Below are 16,692 nucleotides of genomic sequence, written 5' to 3' on the forward strand. Positions count from 1 at the left end.
GTGAGTGTGTGTGTGTGTGCGCGTGTGTGTGTGTGTGTGTGTGTGTGTGTGTCCGCTGAAAACAAGCTTATTGCCCCCCCCCGGTTGTCTTGACTGGACATGAATTCCAGGTTCCCAAAAACAACCAACCAGACATATTTTGATTTTCATTTGTTACAGTTGTTTTCTCCATTTTTCTTCATCTTTAGAATCTGAAGCCTTATTTTAATATTAATATGACTAAAGTTAACGGCAACATTTAGTTTGTGTTAATAAACTACAGATCCCAGTAGGTTTTCTTGTCAGACAGGTCAGTATTTCTGGCCACAGCAGTGCCATAGAGGGCCTGTAATCCCCAGAGGGACAGAGTTATTCTGGGGATTCCTCAAACTGTGAAAAGTTTGAAACGCTCGCTTGTGAGCGGCGCGGCCGCTGCTGCTGGCACGCCACCGCTCATCAATCTGTTCCCAATACAGAGAAAGCAGAAAAAGAGGAAATGTTTCTCTTCCTCTTGGCAGAAGGTGGAAGCTGACACCTTTCCCTGAGTGTCCTGGCAGGGAAAATCTGTGGGTTTGTTTGTTTTGAAGATGGCTGCTCATCTCCTCCTCTCCTTCTTTCCTTTGCCTTCCTCATTAGTTAGTGGGCAGAGTTGCAATTAGGGCAGAATAGTTTTCATTTTTGGGGGGTGGGTAAAGGAGTCAGGATGAAGACAGAGAGGTAAACAAGAAAGAGGAGTTAAAAGAACATGGCTGAAGAGGAGGAGGAAGTAATTAATGATGCTGCTATAATTACTGCTGCCTGTTTATGCCAAGTTCCGCGGCACACAAGACAAATAACTTCACCTTTCTGCAGCAACAACCTCCGTCTCAAATGTGACAGACGAAACAAAGCCGGGTTTAAGAGTGCAACTCCAGGGAAATCCTGATTCAAAAAAATGTTGATTTTTACCTGCAAAGACGGAGAAAGGCGAGGAAGAAGACAGGTGAGAGGAGGGAAGGACAATAGAGGAGAAGGAGAGAAGGTGACATAGGACTCGAAGGAGAGCAGAGGAGGAGGGGAAGTGATGGGGGACAAGCCAAGGTGGAACTCCGGGGCTAAATTTGGCAAAAGCAGAAGATGTGTGTGTGTGTGTGTGTGTGTGTGTGTGTGTGTGTGTGTGTGTGTGTGTGTCAGGAGACTTGCTGAATCGGCCGTGGTTCCAGTTTCACGCCTCCGAGTTTGACAGAGGAGGAGAGAGAGGGAGGGTCCCTCGCCGCTAATGTTCCCTCAGGGTGGAGGGAGCAGAATTTACAGCCACCTTTGCAAACACACCATTGCTGGGTTGCGTGAAACACACACACACACACACTCTTGTTTGCTGCAGCTTCTGACAACATCAGAGCACCATCTGGGCTCTGATTGGTGCAGCACGTCGGGAGCGAGCTGACTTTTCTTGACTTAAAGGTTCTGAGAAACAGTTAAATTTAGCTGTCGCTACCGACTGTTTCTACATGTTCCAACATGTCGGTTCAGTCGGCGCTAGCATTAGATTTTAGCCTGTTCTAGTTAATCAGCATCGACGTGCAGAATATGAAATTTGAGACGTAATGTTGATCAAAATGCAACTTTTATCAAATTACTACATTTCATTATTTTGCATATAAATCTGTCCATCATCTTCTCCTCCTTTTAAAAATGTACAACAATGTTATTGACATGCAAATGTTTAACGTTACATGGTTTAAAATTCGGCCTCCATCTTTTATTGCACTTTTCTTACTCCATAAACCTACTGGCTCAGTTTATCTGCATAAAACGCTTCCATGAGTCACGTTTTCAAATTATTTTCAAAGCTTAGCTGCATATTTACATAAACATATGTAAATGCAACATTATATTTAAACCTCGGCTTTAGAAAAAGTTGTTTTTTGACTAATCTGACTTTCTGGTTACATGTGTCTTTGAGACAATTTTCATTTTTAGATGAACAGAAACTTCCACAAACATAAACATAAAAACAAAGAACCGACACTGATGGAGTTCAAACCAAACATGTGTAGTTGTCAGCACAGTTCCACTCTTGACCCCCCAATTGACTCCAGCTCAGAGCCAAATAAAGCGCACACGCAAATTGTGTGATTTGCATGTGCCAGCGCAACCTCTTTAGACGCACACCTGCGAATGACTACCTTACTCTCGTCACGCAAAACATGCAAAACATGTCCTTGTCTCACACACACACACACACACACAGCAAGATAATCGAGGTGTATGCTAATGGACATCTAAATGTTTCTGATCCCCGTAGACCAATATTGGGAGAGCGGAAAAGAGAGGGAGGGAATGTGACTTCTGCAAATCGCTTTGACAAGGACGCCCACGAAGGGAGCAGCGTCCTGTTTCGCCTCATCGAACACACACACTTTTACTGAGACATACACACCTCAGCAGAATCGTGAGGTGACTGTTGGGTTTGGAACAGCTGAGTTGGTCGAGCAGAAGAGGCGTGTGTGTGTATGTGTGAGGTGTGTGTGTGGTGTGTGTGCGGTGTGTGTGCGGTGTGTGTGTGTGTGTGTGTGTGTGTGTGTGTGTTTGTGCCCGGCTCATCTTACCTCGAAGTCGTTGGCCTTGTTGTAGTGCATGTTTAGCGCCCTGAAGAGCTCGGCATCGCGACCCACTGCCAGCTCCTCCGCGGACGTCACGCCCTCGTTGATGGCCTGCCGGGCGAACTTCTCCATCTGGATGTAGTAGAACTCTCGGAAGTTGCTGAACCACTTGATAAGCTGGGAGGTGATGCAGCGGTTGAACTGCAGTAGAGAAAAGTTCAACATTTGATGAGCACCCTTTTGTGGCTACACCTTACATTAGCAGATCGCTAAAGCTATGCTGTGCACGTGAGCCACCTGGTCCACCTGGTCCTGCCGTGAAGCACAGGTGTGGCCGTTGCACATTGTAGGAATTATTGTGTATTATAAGTACGCAGAAAGGACTTGTGTACATCCGGATTACGTCTGTCCGTACTTTCTGCCATGCTGCTGCTGTTGCCGGACTACGTGATGTCCAGTATAGACCAGTATAGGATTAGCAATAGCATCCATGTTAAGATTTTAATGCTGAGTCTGAAGGGTCTGAGTTAAGTTAGAAGAAATGATCAAGTTTACGTGACATCTGTGGATCTATCTATCTCTTGTAAAGTCTGGAAAATGCAAATATTGTCCTCATGTTGCACCTGATTTTGGGAAAAATCTTTGTTGGTTAGGCAGCATTGTTAACATTGTTGAGCGTCAATATTAAAATTAAACTAGCTTAACAGCTAGAGTGAGGACGTGAGAGGCGCCTCTGATTCTGTCCGTGCCAACATCAGTCGGGCAAACAAACTTTTCTAATGAATGTGAATGTCTGTTTTCAGGGGAATATGGATATAAAACACTCCACATGGGTGACTGAATGCATTCCAATAAACCTGAAGTAACACACACAAGCACACACACATGCACAAACTAATTAATTTTTCATTTATCCACCTCATTAGCTGCTAAAATGCTGCCTACACCTTCAGGGTCCTCATTGAAAAGACGGGAAAATCGCCCCCCAGAAACCTTTTAAATCAAACAAGAGTGACCCAAATATTATCTTATTGTTAATGCCATCGAGTCCTTTCGTAGGGAGCCAAGCCGACATAAAACAACTGTGTTCAAACGTCAGAGCTGCCCCTGTGGGCCGAGGATGGCGAAGACAGCCCGGGAAACATTTTAAGCTAAATTTCAGACGTGATGGTTTAGTTTAGGAGAGCTGGCAACTTCATATCTGCTACTTTCAATTTCCCTCTCTGCTTTAAAAAAAAAGCCCACGGCGGACAGCTCAGTGAAAGTGTGTGTGTTCAGCGAAGAGGAAAAACGGCTTTGATACGGAGATTAAGCTCGCCATTGTTACAAGACATTGTCTCTCACGAACGAGGAATGATAGAGGGAGGGAGAGAGAGAGGGAGAGAGAGAGTGGAGGACAGTGGAGAGCGAAAGCTTTTGTCAGCGGCTGTCAGAGGGGGTGACATAATGGAGCATAATTAGGAGGGAGGGTGGTTGAGACTGCAGCAGAAGGAAGGGGAGTGGGACTCAAAGCACAGTGACAGCAGGGAAAGTGTGTGTGTGTGTGTTTGTGTGGGGGAGGGGGATAAATGACCCACAAAACACGACAACCTGGCAATTAAAGCACACATTATCAAAATGGAACCCTAATAATTAGGACACAACGAGAACATGCAGATGACACCAAGTGGACGTGGGAAGATTTCAACTTTTGATGGTTGTTTTCTCCGAACCTTCGACGGTGCAACAACGTAACGCTTTTTAATGTCTTATTAACAGGCGCTGTCTTATTTCAGCATGTGCTGATTTGAGGTTTTTATATGTGTTACTCATGTCTTTGCCAGGAAAGACCTGCTTGGTGTAAACTGGTGAACGAGGGCTAAGTTACGAGGCAGCTCCCATCTGGTGTCATACCAGCGATGGCCACTAGGCGGCCATCGGGACATGCAGATTTACAACGTCAAAAACTCTTGAAAAGTCTGAAACTTTCAGAACAAATCTGTCCAATTCCGCCGCCTACGATCCCATGTTCACGTCGACTTGATCGGCTCATTTTCAAGGGGGGCATTTCAGCACTGGCGTCATAGCCGTGTGCGCGCTCCTCCCGCAGCGCTCGACACTGTCCTGTCCAGCTCATCAGAATCAGCACACACGCGAAAAAACATGAGACAAAAGAGTAAAAGAGAATGACGTGGGGGTGGGGGGAATGCTGAGCTCGAGGAATGCCATTTTGTGTTTAGAACCAAAGAGGCATCAGACAGTGTGCCCCCCCCCCCCCCCTCTCCCTTTTTCCCGGGTGTTGTCAGCGCCCCCAGGCCATGTCGGAAGGGCAGCCACATCCTTGAAGAGTCTGCCCACTCCAGCCGCAATCGTTGCAGTTTGCACATTGTAAATGTGCACCATTGACACAAATCTACCAGTTGAATGAGTGAAAGTTTCCTGTGGGTCCAGGAAGGATAGACGTCCCGTTTCTGCCTCACTCGACAGAAAACGCGGCAGGAAAGTTGCTTAGGCGGAGTTTTTGAGCCGTTTCCAGGCTTTCAGGGGTTAGAAAGTTTAGCCCGTGTGCATGACTACAGGTTAGCTTGGAGTTGTTCTGGATTTCTAGGCAGGGTGGAGGCACCGCTGCTTCTTCCCGCCGTGGCGAAATTGGCAGTGTAGCTGTAATTGACGAGGAGGGTCAGAGGCAGCTTGAAAGCTAATTGATTCCCGCTGAGACGATCGCGGCGGCGATTAGGCGGAATCTTCAGGCTTTCCCTGATAAATATTTCCGCGCAGGAAAAAAAAAACATCAGCTGGCAGCGAGCGAGTGCACGTCAGAAGGAACTCCCTGAGCTGGGGACCGTCTAATTAATTCTCACTGCTCCAGTCTTAACGAGGTCTTAATTACTCCCACTGACTCTCTCAAGACGAGAGCGCAGGGGCCGCTGAGCAACACGCTAACGGATGAGTGTCTGGTCAGAAGGCAAGAGCGCTGTGTGTGTGTGTGTGTGTGTGTGTGTGTGTGTGTGTGTGTGTGTGTGTGTGTGTGTGTGTGTGTGTGTGTGCATCTAAAACAGTCATCAGCTCAACCCACTTCCCACACGGGTAAGAGGCCCATTCTTAAGAACCAGTTTTCTTGTAGACAGAGTCCATTCAAGCCCAATTAGGGACCTAATTCCCTTACAGTGAATATCCCTGATCCTCCTAACACATGCTACTTATTGTGGGGGCGGGCGCTGACCCGGATTTCGGAAATATGGTAATGATGACGGTAATGAATGCGGCGGGACAGTGAGACGCACACATCCAGAGACAGACAGCATCAGCACTCATCACAAACAGGATTACCCACGATTCATTAAGCCCCATAATATCAGCAGTTGCTTGAATATGCTGGATTAGGTGGGATTACCGTGCAATATTCACGAAAATTTGTGTAAACAACTGTTAGCATGAGACGCAGATAATGAGGAGTTTTGTTCTTGGAGGATGCTGTCACATTTCCAGAGGTGTCGCCTTGCTTGGTGGCCCCAGCAACACTGTCCACAACACTGAGGGATGGCGTTACAATGGCTGATATTTTCCAATAATAATTTCCCCTCTTTCTGGAAATACTAAAGCAACAAATGTGTATTCGTGTATTCTGTGTTAAGATTGGAAAGTAGGTTCAAAACTTCGGAGCCACTGAGGAGTAGCTAAGTTGGGACTGCTGACCACTAGGTGGTGTCATTTTAGTTGGGGATCAGTTGTTGATTTAACTGCTTGTTTTACTGGTGATAGCAGAGCTTACTGGACTTAATTGATTGAATTAGCTTTTCAGTTCGTGATCACTGTAAAGCTAACATTAAAATCTCCATTTAGAGTTAGTGCGCTGTTAACCTAAATTAGCCACAATCAGCGCTGATTTGGACAGAATTTCCATTGTACGAGTTATGCTTTTCTTTATCAGAAAACGCTGTTGACTTCAAATTAAACCTATTTTTCTGGCCTCCATTACAGACGGACATGTGTATCTGTCCATCTGTCTTGGAAAGTCAGGTTCCAAACTCTCCACATGCCTTGTCTCCTAAACCTAATTCACCAAGATAAAGCCACAGATTCAGCTAAAAGGTAATGTCAGTCTCTGCCGCGTGCACACTCTCAGTCTATTAGTCCGAAATGAGCACAGTCATTAGCCAAAATGCTAGTGAACAAACCTGCTGAAGAGGTTTTTTAATCATTTTCCTTAAGCAACAGGAAAAAAGAGCTCCAGAAAAAATCTTTTCTCCTGGCTGATGAATATTTTACTGAAACTTTCTTCATTATTTGTATCGATTTAAAATATGTATTCTTCAGGATAGACTTAATCTTTTTGTTGATAGTAAATTACTGGGGTCACGACCTCCATTTTTACCACCTTGAGAACTGGATCAGTCCAGCCCATGCTGGGAGCAGGTCGGCATGGCAACATGCATTTGCCTGCAGTCGGTGATGAGGATGTGGCGCTGGTACGAGGAAGTGGTCACCACAGACCAGAAAGGGCAGCTGGTGTGTGTGTGTGTGCGTGTGTGTGGGTGTGTGTGTGTGTGTGTGTGGGTGTGTGTGGGTGTGTGTGTGTGTGTGTGTGTGCACTGCTCATTTGGATACAGCGTCCTGAATCCGCAGAGGAGCCGTATGCTCCTTTGCAAACAGCCTGTAAAGCACAAAACAATCAGTGTCTTTGTTTCAAATCTGTTGTTCTGTTGTCACTTGTTTGTCTTCCCCTCCCCTCGCTCCCTCTGTCATCTACTCCCGACACATGCGCACGCACCATCCACGCCGTATTGTTCTGGTTTCATTTTCCTCCTACCTGCTGATTTAAGCTCCTGCATTTAAAATAAAAATAAAGCCCCGACAGGCTGAGAGAAGAGAAAGAAGCAGTTTGCGTGTGTGTGTGTATGTGAGTGCGTGTGTGTGTGTGTTTTGCGTGAAAGGGAGATGGAGGTTGGTGGGTGTGTGTGGACGGGTGTGTGAGAGGGAGAGTGGGCATGGACAGCCACCCATTCATTAAGTGTGTTTACATGCACACAATAATACCAAATTCCTGCAATAGTTTGATCACATGAAATGTGACCAGATGGGGATCAGAAGCTGGCCTATACACTCTGTGCATGTGCTCCATTTCTCCTACATTTCACTGAATTGGAAGCGGAAGCTTTCCGGTAGTGACTCGGTAGGATTTGTTTTTGATAACTGCGGAGCGACTGTATCCTCCGCAGGCCCATTGCAATATACATCAGCCAGGTGCATCACCTAATACGCAGAAAGGTCTTACCTTGACATCGGAGAAGAACATTTTGAGCATGTTGGAGGACGGGTAGCGGGTGTAAAAGAACATCAGCTTGGCCTTCTTCAGGTGGTTGGGAGACAAACCCTCCTGAATCTGATGGGAAGAGTATTAAGGAAGCAGATCTGGGATCAATTTTAGTGACTAATAGCACCATTTAGCCCAACCTTGGTTTCCTCAATGATTGCTAATCAGTTCAAATCATTGTTTCATGATTTGCGATTGATTTAAAATCCACCTCGACAAAATGTTGGAATGACAGGAAATCAGAGCAAAGCAGGTGTGTTTTACACCTGGAGCAAGAATACAAGCACCTGCTAGCGTTGGATCAAATCCCAAATACTGTGCTTGTGTGTCTGTGTGTGCGTGCGCGCGTGTGTCTATGTCTATGGCTGTGTCTGTGTGTGTGTGACAGCAGCTGTGCCCCACCATGCTGCCATTTCCTCACCACATTACCAGCCCTGTAATCTATTGGAGAAGATGAGGCAATCAATGAAACCCCCTGCAAGGTCAATTAGTGCGCAGGCAAACAAAACACACACACACACACACACACACACACACACACACACACACACACTGGAAACAGCAGTGAAGACCATCAGAACAAGTCAGGAAGTAGTAGAAGTAGGTTCAGTTATAAGAAGTGATCTGATTGTTGGCTGCGGCTGATCGCTGAGGCCACAATCACAGGTTTGTTCTCCTGGGGGCTGAAACATGAAGTGGCGGTCGTTGTGTATTATTTATCGGCTATTTATCGGTTGGCAGCGGCCGGTACCTCAGGGCCACCGCAACAACACCATCGACTGCTTAACATTCATAGCAACCTGTCACTGCCTGCCTGTGTGTGTGTGTGTGTGTGTGTGTGTGTGCGTGCGCGCGTGTGTGTGTTGTAGTAACTAATGAGTCAGTGAATAAACAAAGTAACTTTTCCACTCCTCTCTTTTTCCTGTCACAGTGTGTTCATCCTGTTCAACATCTGTGACCACAGTCGTGTGTGTGTATGTGTGCGCGTGTGCGTTTCATGGAGGGTGCACTGTATCAGCCGTAACTTGACCTTGCTACCAGGTGTGTGTATGTGTTTATGTGCGTCTGTGTGTGTGCGTGCGTGCATACATGTGCACGCGAATAGATTGGGATGTGGGGGGGGGGGGATAAATTCATAAATGAATGGGGGACATCTGCTCAGCTTTGTACAAAGGATTAAAGATACACAGACCTAAAGCAGAGGGTGTGTGTGTGTGTGTGTGTGTGTGTGTGTGTAAATGATAAAAATCCTGGTCTGTCCTAATCTAGTCACAGTGCTTCACCATTTATACACCACAGAAAATCATAAATCACAACAGCGAACTGATGACAGTCAAATTTGAATATTTCCCGTCATTTGTGATGTTCAATTGTTTTATTTGCATATAAAAAAATATCTGATTTGTCTAATCTGCTCAGTTTCTGCTCAATTTAGCTGAACCTGCAGGACCGGCAGGAAAATGGCTGATGGCGGGTCTAGACTTTACAGATAAAATCAGTGACCGTGGTTCCATAAATAAAGGGCCCCTGTGGTGTCACCTGCAGACCAGCGAAGGCATCGCCCTCGTTTTAGCGCCCTGCCTTAAACGTTGGAGAGCAAATGCCAGAAGTGAACCTCCATTTTTATGTTCTTCCACTGGAGATGTTTGTGTCAGTCCTGATTGAGCTCGCTAAAATAGACAGGAACCGCCTGGACAAAACATCTATCTAATCCAATTTCCAAATGAAACACACCCCGCCTTTAGCGTGCTGCAAATGTGACAATAAAGTGCGGTAAATTAAAATTGTAATGCTAGGCAGCAGTTCAGGGTTAGCATTTTGTCACAGTCACTTGTGTTTGTGAACTGAAACATTATAAATTTAATTAGAAATGCTGGATTTTTAAAAATTCTTCTTATTAAACTACAAATTTTCTATGAGAAAACAACAATTTCTCACACTTAATTAGCCATTATAGAGCGACAGTGGTGGTGGGGGGGGGGGGTTGAAGGCTGATCAGTATCTTTGAAATACTAATGTTCCATTTCAAAGACTTGTTTTCTTCTTTGGATGAATGGAAAAGCATTTCGGAATGAAACGGCTCAGCGGGATCAAGAGGCGTGTCAAATATTTCCTTCTTTTCTTTTACATTTAAATTGGCTTTGAAGGCAACACTGTGATCACGACCAATGCAGCTGCAAGGAGTTCCGAGCTGCCAGGTTCAAAGTCTTATTTTTCCCTTTACTTTGTTGTTCATGCCGATTTGTTTGCCAGTCAAAGTGTGTATCTGGTAGAAGCCCTCTTCATATGAAAAGGTTAGGAACCTAAGAAGATAAACAGGTACCTGCAAACACCTGTGAAAAGTGTGTGTGTGTATATATATATATATATGTGTGTGTGTGTGTGTGTGTGTGTGTGTGTGTGTGGGTGTGAGAGGGAGAGAGAGAGATATGAAAGGTAGCAAAGCACACACAGTTGCTGCCAAGCAACTGAGGGCGAAGGCCAACAAATGAAGACAACCGGAGAACCTTAAAGAAGAGATCGTGGACATTAAAAAAACCCTGAGATACACGAGAGCTTCATCAGTCAGTTCTTTGAAACATGATTAGCTTTGAGCTACTATGTGTGAGGTCCTAGCCTTCACACACACACACACACACAGGTAAATATGATTTGCTTTGAGCATTTATGTACAAAGTCTTTGTGATGAAAGAGAAGCTACCAGCACGTGTCCCTGTCCTTCTGTGTGTGTGTGTGCGTGTGTGTTAAAGTGAGAGCTCTCTGACCCACTTCTCTACACCTTTACACACCACGACCTGCTGCACAGACTTAAAAGAACTTGAGAGAACAGCGTGCAACCTGTTTAATCTTCCCCCTTTTGCGCGCCGTTTCATGTGTCCCCACTTGGGTCGGAAACAAAGGGGTCAGACGAGGAGACAATTAATGCAGATTAATCGATATCAAAGGGCCACTGCTTGGTGCTCGTGCATGTGAGTGGCCCCGATGTGATTGATGGCATTAGAAATAATGCTATTGAGCTATATTTTGTGTCTGTTGGCACATTTTCCCTCTGGCGACTATGAGGGCAGTGTTGTGCACAAGTGGAACGCAGCAAATATTCAATTACCGAATTAAATAATTATGACTTTTTGTCATCGACAGCAAAGACAGACATCGAGATAAGACTGGATTTAAAAATTGCGCAGATGCTGGAGCTAGCTGGACAACAGGAAATATGTTTTTTTTTTTAAAAATGGATGTTGAAACTGACAAGATGTTGTTTTAGGAAACTTGTCAGCAACAACAACTCACAGTGCTTGCACTAGACACTAAATATGGTTAACGGTGGAAGGATACAGTGTTGCTGGAGTAGGGTGATATGTCGGACATGTCTTGCAGGTCTCCGCACTCAGACTTGATGTGGGACAGAGACAAACCGTCCGGTCCGTGCTGATTCGGAGAGCTCTGTCTGTGGTGGTGGTGATGGTGCATGAGGTGACCCCCATTGAGGGACGCCATCTTGGTTCGGAGGCTCACAGTTTCCCGGGTCATGTCCATGCAGTCGGGAGAAGAACGATGGTGGTCCTTGGGCCCTGCAGAGTAGCCATCTCCTCCACCCAGGGGGTTCTGAAAGGGGTAACCCATGAGGGGGAGGGGGAACGGATGCCGAAAGGATGGGGGGCTAAAGCCAAGCGAGGCTGCGAGGGGAGGATGGAGGGAAGGGTGGTGAGGAGGTGGAGGAGGAGGAGGGAGAGAGGAGGAGATGTTGGTGTTCTCACCTCCCCCACTCTTGCGGACCACCAGGGGTAGCGCCTCTGTCTGGTCATTGGGTGTTGGCACACCACTCAGACCACTGAAGGAATCCAGTGGGCTTGGGACAATGACGTCACCGAAGCAGTGCAGTCTCTGACTGGGGGCGTGGTAGTTGGACGTGGGACTGCCGTCACTGTTCAGACTGAGGGCCAGCACGCTGCTTCCAAAGCGTGAGTCTGGGGTGAGAGAGGGGAGGGGCGCATAAGGTGGCGGACAGGAGGAAGAGGAGTTGGAGGATGAGGAGGGTGCAGCTGGTGTACTGGTGTGGCAGCCGCCATGGTGGATGCCAGGCTGCTTTGGGGACGAAAACCCTTTGACGACAGTGTCGACGACCTGGGACACGGCACAGTTCAGCTCCTGCTTCAGCGTCTCTGCCAGCTGCTTTCCTCCTCTGCGCTTCATCACCCTCTCTCCGTTTCTCTCCTCCTCCTCCCTGCCGTCTATATCCTCCATGTCTCTGTCTATCAGGGCTTGTTCTCGAAGGAGGGCCCTGGCCCGGTCCAGAAACAGGCCTGGGTCCAATTCTGACAGGTCGTCGTGGCCGTTCCGCTGCCTGTCTCGATGCCGCTCCTCCAGCCCATCGGAGCGGATACTGTCTTCTGACAAGTTTCCGTCCTCTTCTCTGTCACGACCTCGATCGGCCTCCCCATTATCTTCCTCTTCCTCCGTTTCGGAGTCGTAGATTTGGTAGAACTTCTCCTGAAGTTGACGAAGTTGTTTCTGAAAAAGAGAAGAAGAAGAAGTTACCGGATGAGGCCAGACATTCTTGTACCACTACAGTCGGTGTCTGTGTGTTTCTACCTGCATGTCCTCCAACTGCAGCTTGAGTTGCCGCCTCTCCTCCTGACGCTGCTCCTGCCTTGAACACACCATCTGGGTGAAGCTGTGCTGCTGCTGAGGCAGCCGCTGCTTCCTCTTATTCTCCCGGTAAACCTCGCCGGCGTTCCCCCCGACGCCCCGTGAACCCGGGGACCCCAGAAGAGAGGCGGGGCCGTCGCTCCGCCGGTGGTCATGGCTGCCGATGCCGTGGCTGCTGCCGTCGCCTCTGCGGTCACTGCTGCCTCCGTTGCCGTTTTCATTTTCGCCGCCGCCTTCCTGGCCGTGCTCAGCGCCATTGGGCCGCACGAGGGGCGAGTGACTCATGCCTCTGATGATGTTCTCGACACGCGCACGCTTGGCACGGAGGTGTTCATCTGTGAGTCTGTCCAGGTCAAAGGAGGAGATAGAAAGCGGCTGAGGGGCAGCATGGGAGTTGTGGTTCGAGGGAGGACGCCCGAATGATGAGGAGGAAGGTGGAGGAGGAAGAGGAGGCCCGGGGGAGAGGCAGTCGGATGGGCTGTCGCGTTCCCGGGAGGAGTTGCTGCATCCATCTTCAGCCTGGATCTCTGATCCACCACTGGACAGATTACCACTTCCCTGAAGAGCAAGAGAGGAGGATGATGATGATGATCGGTCATCGTTAAATAATTGTGCTCATACGTTTTCTGAATCACACGTTTCCTGTCATCGCGGCAGCCAGCAAAGGTCACAGCTTCTATGAGACTGAACTGAACAGAATATGGTGTGCATACCTGGAAACCTGAGTCACTCCCTCCATTCTTCCCCATGTTGTTCTTTAGCAGCTGGGAGATGATGGTGGCGCCGGGGAAGGGCATCATGGTCTCTTCATATGAGTTGGCCCTCTTCAGAAGCTTCCTCAAAACGTTGGACTTCTCCCCATTGGCGCCACCCTGGGTGACCAGCGAGCAGTCCCCGTCCTGATCCACACTGTGTGATTGGTTCATGCTGTCCAGCAGGGTCTCCCTGGCACGGGTGAATATCACGCTACCCACAGTCCTTTTCACCCCTATATCGACTCGTCGGCGTTTGGTCTGTCTGGTTAGGAGGGCGGCGCTGTCATGATCAGGCATCCCGCAGGGGTGCTAAATGGGCATGACCAGGGGTCCTTGCAGGCACACTCAGGATGAGAGGAGGCACCTGCTGGACAAAATGTAACCATTCACTCATAAAAAGTGCGAGGACAATGCCAAATTATATATTTCTGTGGCTGGAATTTATTTTTCTAAATTGGTCTAAATAAAAAGGATAATATCATTAAAATTATTTTCTGGAGCTTGATGAAAATAATTTTTCATCCCAAAAAACACAAGCACAAAAAAAAAAGAAAATCATTTGTCAGAAATCTGATGGGTATCAGTTACACACAATATCGTTAATATTTCAGACAATATTTCTTCCGTGCGCGTTTCAGTCTGATAAAAAATAATATTTTCCCACAGAGAAGTCGAACAAGCCGCGCTTGTACTCGGCTCTCTCCCCCTCCACTCAGGGGTCGCCCCGCTTTCTCCTCTTCTTTTAATGTGAACCAAAAAAAAATAGCCATCAGTGAAAGCCTGCGTGAAGCTGCTGATATATTCACACATGAAAATAAGCATCCGCCGCTCGCGTTTGCATCTGTTTTGCAACTGCGTGCGGAGCGCAGGGAAGCAAATATCTGACAAATTAGAGCAGCGTCCCGCAACACTTCAGGGCCGGAGAGAACGCAGAGGACGGGAAAGAGAACGGGGAACCTCGGAGAACCAACTAGCGGCCAACACACACACACACACACACACACACACAAATACAGAGAGAAAGAGAGCAAGGGTTCAGATCAAGGGGTCCAAAGATCCTGCAGACGGTTTTGAAATGCGGGTCTGAGGTCAGCTTCCAGCAGCTGCACGGTTGGTTGATTTTTGTTCAACTTTTCCAGCCTAAAAAAAAGTCCTAAGGTGACGCAGAAAAGGTGATGTGAGAGTGTCTGGCTGTGGACAACAGGTTCAAGGAAGCGAAATGAGAAGTGGATGATTGTGACAAAACACTCATATTTCCCTTTTAATCATGTGTCGTAAACCGAGTTCACGGAAGATTTGAAACAGGTAAGAGGAATTCCCCCCCCCCCAAAAAAAAATCACGATTTAAAAAAGACTGCGTGGACAAAAGTAAAACAGGCTGCGAGGGTTTAGTGATGAAGAGAAGAAAGTTCAACTTTTACGCACGAAAATAAAATGTATCTCATTTCTGCGAGTCTGCAACAATAAGAACAAAACGGTCAAAAAGTAGATTTTAAAGTTCTTTCCGATAAGATGTCGGGTCAGCTGGACGGCCAAAACGGTAAACTGATGCCATGTTTGAGATCCTTTGATTTGATCTGAATGTTTTCGGCTGAGCCACTCCGTGGGCAGCGAGCGGAGCCCACACGGTGGCAGGTGTGAAAAGTTCAATTCAAAGCAAAGAAAAGCAGCAAAACAAACGAAAACCCACAACAATGATGACACCTTCGAGTTTAAGAACAAGCAAAAAATGAAATCATGCTGACAAAAGGTGCGCGCAAAGTAAAAGTAGTTTCGGTAAACGAGCACAGGCGCCTGGACGCGTCAGAACGATGTTGCGGGACAATTCACTCACACACACGCACGAACGGTTTCGGCTGAGGTTCGACTACCAATGTGTTCAGACTTACTTCTCCGTCGAGGGTTTCTCCAAGTGGCCGCGCTGAAGAAAGAAAGAAGCAGATTCGAGCACGCCGTTAAGATCAACGGAGAGGAAACGGACGTGGAGTGCGCGGACGCGGGTGTGCGTGAGAGAGACGGAGAAGGCGTGCGTCAGAGAGAGAGAGAGAGAAAGAGAGAGAGAGAGAGGCACGGAGAGAGAGAGGGAGAGAGAGCGAGAGAGATAGACGTTGCTCGTGTGCGCCGCTCCTCTCCCGGGATGAGAAGTGTTGAGTTTCCAACGCACTCGCTCCGTCCGGCACCGTCTCCTCCTGACCGCCGACAAGAGTCTCGCTAAGGTGCAAGAAGAGGCGCACATGAAGGACAAGCTAAGACGTTGCGTCACTGGCCCGCGAGTGAGGTAACGGCCCCACCTGACCAATGAGGGAGAAGAGCCGCGGATGGCGGGTTCAATTTATAAGGACGGAGACGCGCAGGAGCGGAGCGCGAAGCCGACAGTTAGGTGCAAGTTAAAGCTTCCGAGTCCCGGGGAAACAACGAGTTTTAGCTGTACTTCAACTTCTGCCGCTTTCTGCTCTTCTCTTTGAGCTAAACTCAGATGAAACCATTTTCAAGCAGATAAAGCAAAATTAGTTTACCGCCAACAGTTAAATAGATTTAAACTGTTCTGCTGAGGGCGCGCCTTAAACTGCAGCGCGGCCGGTTTATTAAACTCCGAAATGCTTTTTATATTCCTGTATCCGACAATGTAAAAAAAGAATAAATATTTAATTGGTACGATTATTAGACCCACCGGCTCGTTTTCATCAATTAAAGCTGAAAAAGTAAATCAGAAGTGAGAAATAATCTATTAGTGGTCGTATTTGGGTTAGCAGAGGAATGAAATCCAAACATTTGGGGAGAATTTAAATTCAAAATTTCACTCGGCCTCAGACGAAACACGCATTCTGACTGTTAATATTTTATATTTCATGCAAACACTTTTGTCTGTCTGTAAAATTCCGATCAGCCGAGATTCGGTTTGCGCGTGCCGGTGTTCTGAGTTCAGGCGCATTCCAGCAATAGCACAACTGCCTGTTTGATTAAAAAAAGGCAGGATCGGCCCTCCAGGACTCTCACCCAAACAGCGAGATCGAATAAAAATGTATGAAGTGATAAAAATGGAGGAGTGCAAGAGAAATGTGCGTACAGAGACTTCTGTGTTTAAAATCCAGCCTAAATATGACAAAAACTCTTTCAGGGATAATCGTAATTTTGCTAAAAAATGTATTTTTTTTAATATATATATATTTTTATATGCGCGCAACAAATGACGAGGATGTGTGCCGATAAATAAATGTTGCTTTTATGAGTTGGTTTTGTTTCAGTCCATCTTTCCTTGTTCCATATTCATCCTGTTAAACATCAGCGCAATTTCTCCAACACGAGAGGATCCGCGCGCGGATTTACGCACCGCAGCCTCTCTTCCAGACTGAGCATCATGACGAGCGCGCTCCAGCTGTGCGTGTCCGGGAAGAGGGTGAAATGTGATGACATTTTCTCTGGAGGTGGT

At 47.1% G+C, this 16,692-nt stretch overlaps 1 protein-coding gene across 3 annotated transcripts in view; it reads right to left on the reverse strand.

Annotated features, from left to right (window-relative positions):
- LOC101066115 (prospero homeobox protein 1-like) overlaps positions 1 to 16,374 on the reverse strand; it is a 21,402-nt gene extending 5,028 nt beyond the window's left edge. Inside the window, exons 1-7 of one of the 3 annotated variants that reach the window (XM_029840449.1) lie at positions 15,152 to 16,374; positions 13,221 to 13,626; positions 12,712 to 13,065; positions 12,451 to 12,669; positions 11,194 to 12,369; positions 7,819 to 7,926; positions 2,571 to 2,765 (exon numbers count right to left, since the gene is read on the reverse strand). In XM_029840449.1, coding sequence (XP_029696309.1) covers positions 2,571 to 2,765; positions 7,819 to 7,926; positions 11,194 to 12,369; positions 12,451 to 12,669; positions 12,712 to 13,065; positions 13,221 to 13,559 — 2,391 coding nt within the window. In that variant the 5' untranslated portion in view covers positions 13,560 to 13,626; positions 15,152 to 16,374. Of the gene's footprint in view, positions 1 to 2,570; positions 2,766 to 7,818; positions 7,927 to 11,193; positions 12,370 to 12,450; positions 13,066 to 13,220; positions 13,630 to 15,151 lie in introns of all 3 variants that reach the window. The other 2 variants (XM_003966586.3, XM_029840448.1) reach the window with 2 other exon arrangements.
- Positions 16,375 to 16,692: the final 318 nt, after the last annotated feature.

The sequence above is a fragment of the Takifugu rubripes genome, chromosome 8, assembly GCF_901000725.2.
Source record: "Takifugu rubripes chromosome 8, fTakRub1.2, whole genome shotgun sequence".
NCBI lineage: Eukaryota > Metazoa > Chordata > Actinopteri > Tetraodontiformes > Tetraodontidae > Takifugu > Takifugu rubripes.